The sequence below is a fragment of the Elephantulus edwardii genome, unplaced genomic scaffold (genome assembly GCF_000299155.1).
Source record: "Elephantulus edwardii isolate Elephantulus edwardi_28Jun2011 unplaced genomic scaffold, EleEdw1.0 scaffold00070, whole genome shotgun sequence".
Classification (NCBI taxonomy): domain Eukaryota; kingdom Metazoa; phylum Chordata; class Mammalia; order Macroscelidea; family Macroscelididae; genus Elephantulus; species Elephantulus edwardii.
The window spans coordinates 1618350-1632950 of NW_006399820.1; the positions used below are offsets into that span (position 1 = coordinate 1618350).

The following is a 14601-nucleotide window of genomic DNA, read 5'->3' on the forward strand; positions in this document are numbered from 1 at the left end:
AAGTGAATGAGTGAGTGATGGGTTGGGATCACCTTGATGTCAACGAACTGTAGTGGTTTCCAGAGACATAGTCCACAGAGTGCACAGTGCTGCTAACCCAAATGTAGCATTTCTCTGTCAGTTCAAATCCACAGGTGACTTCATGGGTAAAAGATAAGCAATCTCCTCTGGTGAGATATACAGGTTCTAAAAACTCATTGAAGGGTCAGGTATGAATCAGTTCCAACTCTTCAATAATGATTGAACTCTCCCAATTCACTTCCCAGAGACATGTAAAATGGGTGAGGTTTTACTCTTGGGCACCAGCAGGGGGAGCTCTAATCACCCTGAAGTTGGCCATCATATTCCAAAGAAGCAGCCCCAGCAAGGTTGTGTTCCCTGAAGGCATGGGGAGGTTCCAAGTTCCTGCACCTGTTGCAAGCTCTCAGAACTTGGCTTAGCTGGAGCTGGTAGCCCACACTAACCAAGACATTTCCATTCCACTCACATTGGCAAACCTGGACAAGATCCATCTGTGACCAAGCAACAAAGTCCCAGACCATTCTGTTACCTTAAAGTGACTATTAATTCTATTACTTTAGTGAGTTTTATTATTTCATATTTAGTGGTTTCTTTTATCCTTTCCTCTATTTTCTCTAGTTCTCAGGCCTCTTGTTTTTTCTTTGTCAGCAAGAGTTATGAATTGCTAGTGAGGACAATTGAAATCAGAAAGTACACAGAAAAGTCACAGCACCCTAGGAAACTAGTATTATTTACATAATTTGAAGTGCCAGTGAAAAGAAAAGAAACAAATCTACAAAAAAGGGCTGTGACCACATTGCCTGCCAAACAAAGAAATGAAATAGAAGAAAAACAATACATTCCACAGTGCCTTCCATTCCCAATACAATGACAGAATGAAAATGAAGATCCTTCAAAGATGTTCCCTTTTCTGTAAGCTCTCTTGTTCAAGGACTTTGTTCTAAAATTTGTCATGGTCATCAGCAGGGACCACTCACCACATATGGCAGTGACATCATACCTAACCTACTGCATTGAAAAGAGCTGACAACCATTTATATTATTGACTCAGATGTATGGAAAATTCTTACAATTAAGGAAAAATGTATGCAAATTCCAAGGCATGGCCCTGGTTTACCCCTAATCCTTGCCTTTCATGCCCGCACTGTATTCGCAGAATAGATCAGAACTGGGTGTAAATCTTACCTAGGACAGTTCTACTCAGACTCACATGGGGTTGTCATGTGTCAGAATCCACTAGATGGAAACGGATTTGGATTGGGGTTTACTCTGTTATTCCCTTTCATATGCAAACTACTGTTGTTTTGCTGTATACCTTTGAGTCAGAACAGACCCATGGCTGACCCTTCAGTAGCTTTTAAGAGGCTGTAAATTTCAAGCAAGCAGACTGCCCACATTCTCCCACAGAGCTACTGGCAGATTTGAACCATTCACCTTTGAGTCCACAGTGCACAGTCCTTACCACTAAGCCACCAGAGCTCTCTATACATGCAAGCTCTAAGAAACTGTATATAAAAATAAAGCAATAGTGCATCATGAAACAGTTTATTTTACAGATATATCTTTTCCTATAAAGCTGCTCTGAGTTAGTTTTGACTTGGTGGTAACAGGTTTTTTGAATGTCAAATTAAAAAAAACAACAACAACAAAACACCCCATAAATGAACAGAGTATGTTTTAAAATAATTAGAATTTGAGTATTAGTAAGCAAGACCATAACAACTACAGAACTATAGTGATGATGTTGTTAGGTGACATTGAGCTCATAGCTCAGACCCACTGTCACAGTCACTTTGTCTACCCATCTTGTTGGGGCTCTGCCTCTCTTTCTCTGATTCTCTACCTTTCCCCACATGATGCTGTTTTCAACAAAGACTGCCCCTGCCTGTTAGACAATATTTAATAAAAGGAAAACTATAGAATTTTTCCTTAAAACACTTAGCTCTGTAAATAGATTAAGATACAATAAAAATGCATGGTAATAAACTATAATGTATCTATCATCTAACAATCAGTTCAGGCTATTACATAACATTTATCTGAAGATGGAAACCAAGAAAGTACAACTCACCGAGAGGTCATCTCCACGAAGGACATTCCCTGAGAGGTCTAGGTGGATGAGGGTGGTGGCGGTCAATGGGTTGGCACTGAGTGACTGAGAAAGGCTATTCACCCCTGCAACATTGAGAAGATCCAGGTTTAATGTCCACCCCAGGAAACAAGATAAGACATGAGTGTTTCCATTAACTGCCCAGTTATCCCATTAAATGCCAGGACTAAGGTTAACCACAAACACAGGCACAGAAAGCTCTCTTTTCCTGTCATGCCCTAAGCAAGAACAAATTATTCACAGACAAAATCATCACAGGGAGTAAGAGACAAGAACAGAATTTACTTTATTATGCTGCACTACTAATCTGTGTCTAAGGAGGGAGAGGACTCTACTTTGGTAATAAAACAAGTTTTCTTTGGCATCTTAAAGTAATGCAAACAATCTGAATCAGAATTTGTAACAGTAAATAATAGAAAACATACCATGTATGAATAATTGTGTGAAAACAAATTAGTAATTTTTTTATGAAAGAAACAAGAAGTCCTGGAATAATGTGTATCGGAATGCAAACAGAAAGGTCTGCAGTTCAAATGCACCAGCAATCCCTTGGGCAAAAGAGGAGACTGTCTATATCCAACAAGACTGGCAACCAGGAAAACCCATTAGAGGAACACATTAAGTCAGCATTAACTTGAGGGCAGTAGGCATGCTTCGGGCTCTACAAAGCCACCTAACTGAAGTCTTTTGTTATGACAGTTCTAGAGCAAAGACAAAATATTAGCCTCATAAAACCCAACTCAATGTGAAAGATATTTCAATAATTATAATCCAAAAAGTAAGTACTTGACAAATAGGTGTGAAACAAAAACTTAGCCATAAAGGAAGTTATTTCATTAATTGTGTTAGAGAAAAGAAATTTGAATTGGCACATTAAAAAAAGGGGGGGGTTCCAACTTCATGAAGTATCTTCTAAGATTCTTCAAGTGACCAATTTCCTTCTGGGTGTCCCGTCACTATCAGTGCTATTGTGTTTTGTACACATAAATAGTGGAGCTGAAAACATACAAAAGGATGCCAGGCTCTCATCAAGGAAATCATTCACAAAATAATTTCCATGGTGAGGTATAACGAAACTCGATAAATAAATTCCAGATTAGAAGACCAAATTAGTCCTGACAGTGAAATGCTCCTTGACAAGCGCAGGCACTTGGCAGCTAGCTAGGATCTGAACAGAATCAGGAGAGAATCCTGTTATAGGCTCAGCTTCATGCTCCTGAACCAGAACACAGAGTTCCCCTCCCCCCGCCCCCGCATTCAGAGCCCATCCTCATGTGAGGCCTCTGTTAATAAGCCCTCTAAAAGCAGGAAATTATAAGAGTGTAGGATGGAAGTATCAGGGCTCTTACAACCCAAACAAAATACAGATCTGCATGCCATTCTCTGGCTGCCCAGCAATTCTGATCAGTCTCTGTCTTTATTATTGGAGTGTTTACAGCTGGAAAAAGGTGTACCAGATGGCCATGCTTTGGCATAATCTGGCAACCAGCAGGACATTTGCTAGAAATCCAGAGAACTATCATTTAGCTAACATCTGAGGAAAATAAAAGGTTTCTGGAGGTGGTGGGGCTATATCATGGAGAGATGGGAGGGGAAATCAACAAAACAACAGTCTGTCTAGAATCATAGAGCTGTAAACATAAACATTTTCACAGAACTAAAACAAGTTTGTCAAAATCAGCAAAAGCTTAAAGCAGTAATTTAATCCGTTATATTGAACCTGAAAACTTTTCAGCTCTCATGTGAAAGTCTGTAAAAATAACAAAAGTTCTCAAGTCAATTTTAATTTCTTATTTTGATGGGTAATTTCCTCTCAGGTGATGTACAGTCTCAGAAACCCAATGGAAGGTCAGGAATGAGTGTACTTCAACTCAACCACACTTTTGGATAAGGTAAAATAATGCTAATTTCTAAAACACACTTTCTAACATGCACATAGCTCACTGCAGAGAAGAGATAAACGTGGTGTTCAGAGGAATAGAAAGCTTTCCTCCCTCACAAGGAAACTGAGGAATCAGCTTTGCTGGGTGCCCCAGCCCCACACTCAAGGGAGGCACAATTATCAACTAGAGGTAGTGTAGAAGCACCTGAGAATGAAAATTCTTCCTAGGAAGGACAAATGATCACCACATCCTTCTATGTGTTCTACAGTAATGAAGAAACAAATCAAAATAAAACTCAGTTTTAAAACAGAAAACATAACCCTATCCTTTAAGAGTTAAAATGTTGCCAAAGGGCATATGATAGATGATTAGAGCTTTTATTACATAGAGAATTTGTACAAGGAAAAAAGACTACCACTGTCAATAAATAAAGGATGCCAGTTGGCAGCTCTTCCTTAAGAAATATAAATGACTACATAGTTTCAGCTCCTGAGTCAGTCTCCCACTCACAGCAACCCCACACATACAATGGATGGAAACACGTTGCAATCCAGTGCCGCCACCACGATCAGTTGTAGATGAGACTATATGCTCCACAGGGTTTCACTGGTTGATTTTTGGAGATATGTGATCATGTCTTTCCCTCTTATCTGTCTTAGGGTGGAAGCTCCACTAAAGCCATCTGAGCACCACAGCAACATACAATCATCTCCTGGGATGGGTGACTGTGAAAATTGGCTACACAGGTTGGGAAGTGGATCGGGTCTCCTTCACAGAAGGAAAGAACACTAACACTGAACCACTACCACGTCCAAAAATGACTGATGAACAAACGGAGAGGGAAGCAATTTGGAAAGAAAAAAATACAGCAAGTAAAATTAAATCACAGGACTGACAATGAAAAAAAAAAGAATGATATCTAGTGATGGTAAAAATGTGATTAAATTTGTACAAATTGTTTGCAGAACATTGTGGCAATAAATGACAAAAACACTCAAGCGCATTACTATTGCATAGGAACCAATTCAAATTGATCCTCTATTGGGATTTTGGAGGCTATAAATTGCATGGGAGGAGATTACCTCCAAGATTTCACTTCTCCCTTCATATCCCTATTGAATTCAAGATGCCAGAGATGTACCACCGTTGGGTTAACACTGCAACTTCCTACAGGCTATACCACTAGACTTTCTTGGGCAATAAACAGGAAAAAAAGGCCACAATCTCTTTAATTTAGTAATGCTTCCTACAGGAAATTATCCTAAAATAGGAATTATTATAATAACGATTACAAAATGGACAAAAGACATGGAAAGAATTTTCCCAGAAGATACTTGAATGGGCAACAGACATATGAAGAAATGCTCAAAATCACTGGCAATAATAGAGATACAAATCAAAACCACAATGAGATACCATCTCACTCCAGTAGCAGTGGCAAAGTTTAAGAGAACAACAAGTAAAAAAAATGCTAGACAGGATGTGGCAAGATAGGAACTCTTATACACTGTTGGTGGGATTGTAAAATGGCACAATCACTCTGGAAGGCAGTTTGGCGCTTACTCAAAAAGGTGAACAAAGAAATTGCATCTGACTCAATTGCACTGCCTGGAATATACCCCAGGAGAATGAGAACTGAGGCACAAATGGAGACTTGTACACCAATGTTCATAGTAGCATTATTCACCTCGCAAGAACATGGACACAGCCCAAATGTCCAAACATAACTGATTGGATTGAGAAAGTGTGGCACCGTTACATGATGGAATACTACACAGCATGCAGGACCAATGATTTTGTAAACTTCTACCTACTTGGGAGGACCTGGAGTGTATTATGCTAAGTGAACTGACTCAGTCCCATAAGGACAAATATTGTATAGGACCATTATAGTAGAACAAGTATGAGGATCCAGGATGCAGGTGGAGGAAGCAGAGGGTTGAGGATGGGGAAGGTAATCATAGGGTGGCACAATTTAATGTTGGGAGGTGAAGGAAATGGGAAAGATTGGGTGTGGAAAAACAATGTATTTGAACTTTGTAAATAAACCAGTATAAAATTAAAAAATGAAATTATTAATATTTAGCTACAAAATTCAGGTTAGTGGTGCTTATACAGCATTAAGAAAAATGGGAAAGCACACACAGAGTATTTAAATAAATATGGAGCATCATTCCATATCCTAGAATATTATGTTTCATTAAAGGTGACAATGTATTTATTGAAATAAGCAATCACAATACAATGGGGGTGGGGGTGGCAAAACCTATGAAGTAGTAAGCATAGTGTGACTTCATTTATGTGTGAGCATATGTGCACATGTTTGTATGTGTATATTTATACGTGTTTGTACACACACACACACACACACACACACACACTATGCACAGACACATAAACGAGACATTCAACAGAAACCAGTGAGGAAAGACGATATCAAATTGTGAACAGTGCACACACACACACACACACTATGCACAGACACATAAACGAGACATTCAACAGAAACCAGTGAGGAAAGACGATATCAAATTGTGAACAGTGACTATTTTGTGATGTATAAGGGTTTATAAGTAATTTTTGCATGTTGTTGTTGTTGTTATGTGCCATCCAGTTGCTTGCGACTCATAGCGACCCTATGTACAACAGCCCTAAACCTGCTCTATCCTGTGCCAATCGCACTGCTTCTGACACACCCATCCTGATTACCCCAGTCACTGAATCAATCCACCTCCCAGAGGGCCTTGCCCTCCTGCGCTGTCCCTCCACCCTCCCAAGCATGATGTCTCTCTCCAAGGACCTGTCTCTCCTTACAACATGTCCAAGGTAGGTTAGACAGAGCCTCAGAATCCTTGCCTCCAAGGAGCTGCCTGGTTTAACCCTTTCCAGGATGAATCTGTTTGTATTCTTGGCAGTCCATGGTACCCTCAACACTCTTCTCCAGCACCACAGCTCAAAGGCATCAAATCTCCTTCTATCATCCTTAGTCGTTGTCCAATTCTCTGATGCAAAAAAAGTGATAGCAAAGACTATGGCCTGTATCAGATGCATCTTAGTCTCCAGAGGCATACCACTGCTCTTCAGTACTTTGGAAGGGTCCCTAACAGCAGACTTTCCCATCGCAATTTGTCTTTTAATTTCCTGGCTACTGGTGCCGAGAGTGTCGACTCTGAAGCCAAGCAAACTAAAGCTGTGAACAATCTCAGTATCTTCACCATCCATCCTGATGCTGCCAATTGGTCCAATGGTGAGAATCTTTGTCTTCTTAACATTGAGTCTCAATCCCATACTTATTTACATATACTTGCTTTTGTAAGACTTCCTTCAAAATCTTTCCCATAAATATGTAACACATTGATAATCATCAGGAAGAGGTTTTATAAGATGCGTTTTGCTATAGTACAACAGCAATCATGCAATAGGGAGAAAATAAGCTTTAGGAGCTAGCAACAAACACTGATTCCAAAGCAAATCCTTCCCTCTAGTAGTCTATTTAGTAGTAGTAGTAGTCCCTCTAGTAGTGTGTATGTAAATGTTTGCACAAAAAATCATGTGCTGTATGGCACTACTTGCAAATCATTTGTAGGATGACTACATTCAGACTAATGTATGAGTAGATACAAAACCCTCTGGGAACCATGTTAGTTCACATTCACTTCAGTTCATTTAGCAAATACATGCAATGTGCCAGGTAGGTGCTGGGGAGTCAGCAATGAATAAGGCAAAGACCTCACAGTCCAGAATCTCCCATTCTGGGACACTATCAAAATGCAATTGGGGGAAATGCTAACAAACACTGACACATTCACAAAGTTCTATGTAACAGAGAAATTCTTTACTTCAGCATGTTTCCCCTTGTTTTGGCTTCTAAACATGCTAGTGCAATCTTCAGAGTCTCTTCTGACATCTATTTCAGTTTCTGCTTTCTCCTCTCTGCAGTGACCTTTTGTTCTCTTCATGGATGTTATCCTTGTTATCACCCCACAACTCATCTGGTCTTTGATCACTGGTGTTCAATGCTTCAAACCTATTTTTTAAGATTATTTTAAAAATCAGATGGAATAGATCATGTTTTGGGTTTTTTGTGGACATGTTTTTATTTTCTTCAGCTTCAATTTGAACCTACACATGAGTAATTGACGGCCTGATCCATAGTCCACAGCTGGCCTAGTTTTGATTACTGATATTGCCATTCTTTAATGATTCCTTCCATAGATGCAGTCAATCTGATTCCTATGCAGTTCATGAAGAGAAGTCTATATGTAAAATTATTGTTATGGTTTTTTTAAAAAGGTATTTGCAATGAATAAATCATTGAAAATATAAAATTTGATCATTCTATTTCCAGCCTCATTTCTAACATCAAGCCCGTATTTTCCAACTACTGTTTCTTCTTCATTGTCTCCAACTTTTGCATTCCGGTCACCAATCATCATTAATCCATCTTCACTGTATGTTAGGTCACTTTCAGACTGTGACATTTGGTAAAATTTTTCAATGTCTTACTCTTTGGCTCTAGATGTAGCAGCAAATATTTCAATGCATATGGATATATCCTATCACTTGTTTGCATACAGATAATATCCTATCAATTACAACATCGTATTTCAGGACAGAACCTGAAATTGACATTTTTACTAATAATGCAACACCATTCTTCTTCTGTTTTTCATTCCTAGTATACCATGCGATTCAAAGTGTCCAAAGCTAGTCCATCTCATCTCACTAATGAATGTTCATGTGCTCAGGAAGGCAGAGGGTAGGTGGAGGAGATAATGACCTTCAACCAGGTGGAATGACACAGTGACTCCCGCAATAAACTCTACTGTGTCAGGAAGTATGAGGGTGGCACAGGACAGGACATGTTTCAGATCTGTTGCTCATAGAGTCACTGTGGGTTGTACTTGATGGCACCTAACAACAACAGTAACAAAAACAGCATGTAATAGACAGACAGGAACAACTAGGTCTGCAGAGTGTGGTAGGGGAGGTTTTCTGAGAAGTTTTCAAAGAGACAGTGAGCTGCATCTTACAGATAAGCATAGAGTCTCACAGTATGTTGATGGAGACATGAGGTTGTTCTAGCCCGAAATAAAAACTTATAAACCATATGACAGCAGATGATGATGATGATGATGATGATAGTGATGGTGGTACTCATGATGGTGATGTTGGTGGCTGGTATACATTGAGTCCTTTTTATATAAAGTTACACAACACCTATATTAGCTCTATCAATCTACTTAAGGAGGTACATACTTTACATCCTCATTACAAATGAGGTAAGTGAGAGACAGAGATTAATAAAACATGCTCATATGTAGAGCTAATATTTTAAAGTCAGGATTCAACCCAAGGAAATTTAACTTGAGAATTTATACTTTAACAACTATGCACACTGCTTCCAATGATATATTTAAGAAATGGCAAGTTATTCAGCTCAACACCTTTCACTGAACACCCACAGTGGTCCAGGCTTGGTGCCAGGTGCTGGAGCTACAGAGATGAGAAAAGCACAGGTTGTAAGCAGAGCCCATTCTAGGAATGACATGGTATTTTTATAACAATGTCACACGTGTTGTCTATGAGCAAAACAAAGAAAAGGGTGATTCAGTCTTCTTTGAAATCAGAAATAGAGAAACCAATTCAAAAAATGTGATCAGAGATGAAAGTTTTATACCATGAACTTAAAGTTCTCTACAAAGATTCGAGGATTAAAGAAGTACATTTCAGACATCTGAAGGAGACCAGCAGGATGTATGATGGCCCGATCTATACAGAAGGGTAACTTCAAGTATTAAGAGGGTTCTACCTATTCCTTGGAAATGGTGTCATGCTTGGAGACATGGAGGATCGATGAAAGAGAGGAAGGTCCTCAGTGAGATGGACTGACACAGTAGCTGCAGCAATGTGTGTCATACACAAGAGTGTCAGAGAAGATGGGAATGGCACATGGGAGGATAGGGTTCAGATCTGCTGTTCATCAGGTCACTGAGCCATAGTCAGTTCAACAGCATCTAACAATAACAACAGTAAGAAGAGGGGGTAAGCCCTAAAAGATGCAGCAGATACATACTTCACTGGCAACTGGATGACCAGTAGTTTGCACCCACCAGTTACTCCATGATAGAAAGATACAATAGTCTGCTTCCATAAAGATTACAGAGTAAGATAAAACCTTACTCTGTCCTGTAGGTTTGACATAAGTTGGGATTCAAATGGCCAATGAGTTAGGCTTAGCAATATATTTTAAAAGAATAATAGGAGTAGGAAAGTAGCACTGATGTCTTTAACCTAGTGTGTTGTGCTGTTAACCAAAAAGTTGTCTATCTCCAGTAGTTCAAATCTACAGCAGCTTTATGGGAAAAAGATGGCAGCCTTCTATACAGCCTCAAAAAACAGACAGAGGGTTGCTATGAGTTGGAATCAATTTGTTGGCAGTCACTTGAAAATTTCTGAGAAGAGGATTGGCAACAATTGAACAAATGTGATGTGAGGTGAATGGAATGGGGAATGGATCTAAAAAAGAAAGGACAATTCCTAGGGATGGGAAACACAGATGGCAGTGATCCAACAGGTAGGACAACACTTCCTTTAGAGTAAGTAACTTTGAAAGCTAATTTTTCCATGAAAATAACCTAGAAAGAAAAATACAATTAGCTGCTTCTATAAATGTGAAGCACTTTGTGTGCATCACTGGACTCCACATTTTAAAAGTTACAGACTGTGCTATGTCTTTCTAAATTATCCTCAACTCTCAAAGCACTTAATGTTTGACATCCAGAACTCAAATTACATACATAATTTTTAAATCTTTAAACTACCAGGCAATATTTATCTTTTAATGATATAATAATATAATTTCATAATAATATAGAGATTTTAAAATGCATACATAATTGTGCAGTCAGTTCTCAACAGTAGTATGGTGCAACAGGAATACAAAAGATAAACTGTGAAGTAAGTGATACTGTACCTTTAGGTGATAATGAGGTTTTAGATAAATTTAAATACTTTAGTCCCTTTGGGAGTTTGGCAAACTGAATACTTAAAGAGGACACACCTGAAGGGAGGAGAAAAAAAAAGGAGATTATAAAAATTCTGAAATAATCAGAATAACGTTTGTTTCATAAAGGCAGGAAATGAATTTAAATTTGACTTCCACTTTGATCATGTTTTAATTTCTAATGTCCATCTTTAACTCTCAAATCACCTGTAAACATGTCTGCCTTTCTCTCTATCCCACCTATAAGGAAGGGGAAGCTGGGGGTTTGGTTAATGAAGCAGAACAATATCTGAAACCATTAGAGATGTTTTGGGGCCAACCATTACCTTTTTTCTTGTGGCCCTGTTTCAAATGCAAACCCTCTTGGGAAGAAAGATATAATTGTTCCCGCTTTTCTTTTTAACCTCTGTCTTAATGAGTTGATCTAGCTGCTGGATGAACAGATGCATGCTATTTAATTATTGTCAAGAAAAATGGCATAATATTAACTATTTGGGTAACAGCTTCACTTTTGGCAGATGGATTCCAATCTTAATTGGTTTATGACTAACAACCCCAGACATTTGTCAGTAAGCTTTAATTTCTGAGAGCTAGTTTTCCACTTTGAAATGATTCACCAATTTCTTAGCAGTATCTAAGGTGAGGTATTTTCTAAATGACCAGAAAGAGAAAGTAAGAACACCATTCAACTCATCCAAGGACTACAATGAATGCAGAACTGCTTCTGGCTAAGAAATAAATAACAGAATTTTGCCAACCTCCTGTTGTAAATGAGTTATTATTACCTTCCCAGGTGTATTGACTTAGACAGACTCCTTAAATTCTACAAGACAAAATTAAACATAGGTCCCCTTGGACTATGAGCTCTGAAACTGCAGGCAGCCATAAAAAAACCAAAACAAAAAAACCCCACAAAACCCAAAACCTAGAAACACCCAAAACAAAAACCGACCTGGCTGCTTCTCTACTATATAATGCCAAATTCTCTACAAATTTTAGCAATTGATATCTAAACTCACTGTCGCCGAATTGGAATTAACTGACTCAAGGTTGATCTTCCAGCAGATTTTCAGAGGCTATAAATTATGCAGGAAGTGATTTCCCATAGTTCTCTGGCAGAAAGCTGGTGAATTTGAACTGCCTGCCTTTGGGTTAACAACACAACTCCTTACCCACTATGTCACCTGAATTCCCTAAGATTCATCAAATATTAACAAAAACTCTGCTGAAAACCTAAAGGACAGACAGTTTGACTAAGCTTTTAGACATGTGGATCATATGCAAGATATGCAAGCCCTGTCTATTCTCCACCAATGATTGACCCATGCAAAGATGAGTTAATGTATCAAGCATGTTTTGAGGTGCATGCTTTCAAATTTAGATAGTTAGAAGAGATTTGAATATTCTCTTCCATATTGGAAATTCCAATCTGGGTCAGGACCAATATTTAGTTTCTATATATTTGAAAAAGAATGAATAAGTAGTAAGTTCATAAGCGCAAGGGGAAAACATAATTTTCAAGACTTAATTACTCCAAAAGACAGACAGCAAGAAGAGTGAGTGAGGTAGAGGAGGTATGGAGGAAGAGGCAGAAAGAAAAAAACAAATAGAAAGAAACAATTACATTAAATGTAAATGTGCTGAATTTTTAAATTAAAAGTCAAAGATGACTACTTTGAATCAAAAAGAAAAGACAAACAAGCACTAAAAAACCCATCTGAAAAAAATTCTGTAAATCTTTATAGTAGCAGACTATCACATCTTTCTCTTGCAGAGCAACTGGTGAATTCAAACTGCCAACCATACAACTGCCAACCTCTTTAACCACTGTGCCACCATGGCTCCTGTAGAGAGTGTGTGTGTGTGCGAGGGTGCAGGTGCGGGTGTGGGTGTGTACACACATAGAGTGATGTTCTAATAATGTTAAAATATCAGTATCTCCAAAGCCATATTATATATCTTTAAAAAATTCTAAAAATACCTAGTAGAGGTTAGTATTGTTAAATACTAAACTGGAAAAATAACTGCTATAGCTAATTTGTTTCATTCTTTAAGATGACAATTACAAATGTTTAGGGGTGGGGGTGTGTGCGTGCACGCACGTGCGTAAGATACACATACAATACCACATAAAATTCCACAATAGTCTATGTGTTTCCTATTTCCAAAGGGGCCCTTTAGGGTAGTGAGAAGATCTTCACCCTGAAACCTACAGCGTTCCTTTTCAGCAGGAAGTAGCTAAGAGAATACACCATCCCCTTTTCCTTATGAATCAGGGTGAAGTCTCTCTCAGGGAGGAGTGATAGGGAATGGCAAAGGACACACTGACAAAGGAGATTAATCAGAACTGGCTTTGACAAGCACTGTGGCATTTGGACAAGAACAAACTGGGAGGAGGGTGGAGAGAGTGGTGCAGCAATGAATGAGTGGAAGCCCAGAATCTCTGAAAATCTATTTAAAAGAAAGAACAAAGAATAAAGGTCAAAAAAATTAATGATTTAAAAAAGAAAATATTAACACTACAGATAAAAAACAGTATCACTAAATTTTGTCAAATTCCAGATTCAATTACTGGGAATATACAGTAGCTGCTCAAGAGCCCATTTGATTAAAAATGGGATTTTAGATTCTAGAAGAAGATATTGTAATAAATTCTTTTTCTTGATGAAGTTTAACAAAAAAAGATTGTAGATCTTGATGATATTGATTATTAATGAGGCAGGGTATTTTTTGTAAAAAAAAATCTAAAATAAGTCTACTTCTTTCCTTCTTGATAGGATTTTTTTTTGCTATAAATTCTTTTCTTCTTTGAAGTACAGCCTCTGTAAATATTAAAGAAATGGAAGGTATAACTAGAGTTACTATTTTTCAATGAAAACAAAATGAAAGAATTAATGTAATCCATGAAATTTCCCCTCCCTTCTCAGGATATAAAATAAAGTAAGAATAATTATTTAAGAGTATCAGAGGTAGAAAGATATTAAATAATTTAGATCATTTATTGACTAAGTGGAATACATTAATAGTTTGTGCTTAAAGGTACCATATTTTTATTTCTAGAATATAAAATTATCATTTATAGAAATGTCTAAAGATTGGTCATGTATTCTATTTTCCGTATACTCTTTATTTTAGGGTTTAGCACCCATAATGTATGAAAACACAAACTCTGAAATAAGAGCTCATTCACACACTGCCACTGGATGGAATGGAACCCATAGCTGAAACTTTATCAGATTTTTATGGCTATAAACTTTAATGGGAAGACAATGTCCACCTTTCATCCTCAGAAATGCTGGTGGATTTGAACGATTGGAGATGTTCGGCCTTTTCATTGGCAGCACAATATGCTATGGCTGGACTAGTAATTGAAAGGTGGCAGTTCAAATATTATCTGCTCCATGGGAGAAAGGCAGGCAGTCTCTTCCTGTTAAGATTTACAGTCCTTTTTTACCCCCCCCCTCCCCCCCACAAAGAGAAGAGAGAATTAGGCGGGGAGAGGGGACAGGGAGGGAAATGTGCAATAACAAATGAATGGAAATCCATGTTCTCTATAAACTTGCATTGTTGTTGTTGTTGTT

At 38.1% G+C, this 14601-nt stretch overlaps 1 protein-coding gene across 2 annotated transcripts in view; it reads right to left on the reverse strand.

Annotated features, from left to right (window-relative positions):
• LRRC16A (leucine rich repeat containing 16A) overlaps positions 1-14601 on the reverse strand; it is a 495675-nt gene that overhangs the window by 202851 nt on the left and 278223 nt on the right. For both annotated transcript variants that reach the window (XM_006888644.1, XM_006888643.1), the window contains exons 12-13: positions 10991-11077; positions 2093-2196 (exon numbers count right to left, since the gene is read on the reverse strand). In XM_006888644.1, coding sequence (XP_006888706.1) covers positions 2093-2196; positions 10991-11077 — 191 coding nt within the window. The remainder of the gene's footprint in view (positions 1-2092; positions 2197-10990; positions 11078-14601) is intronic.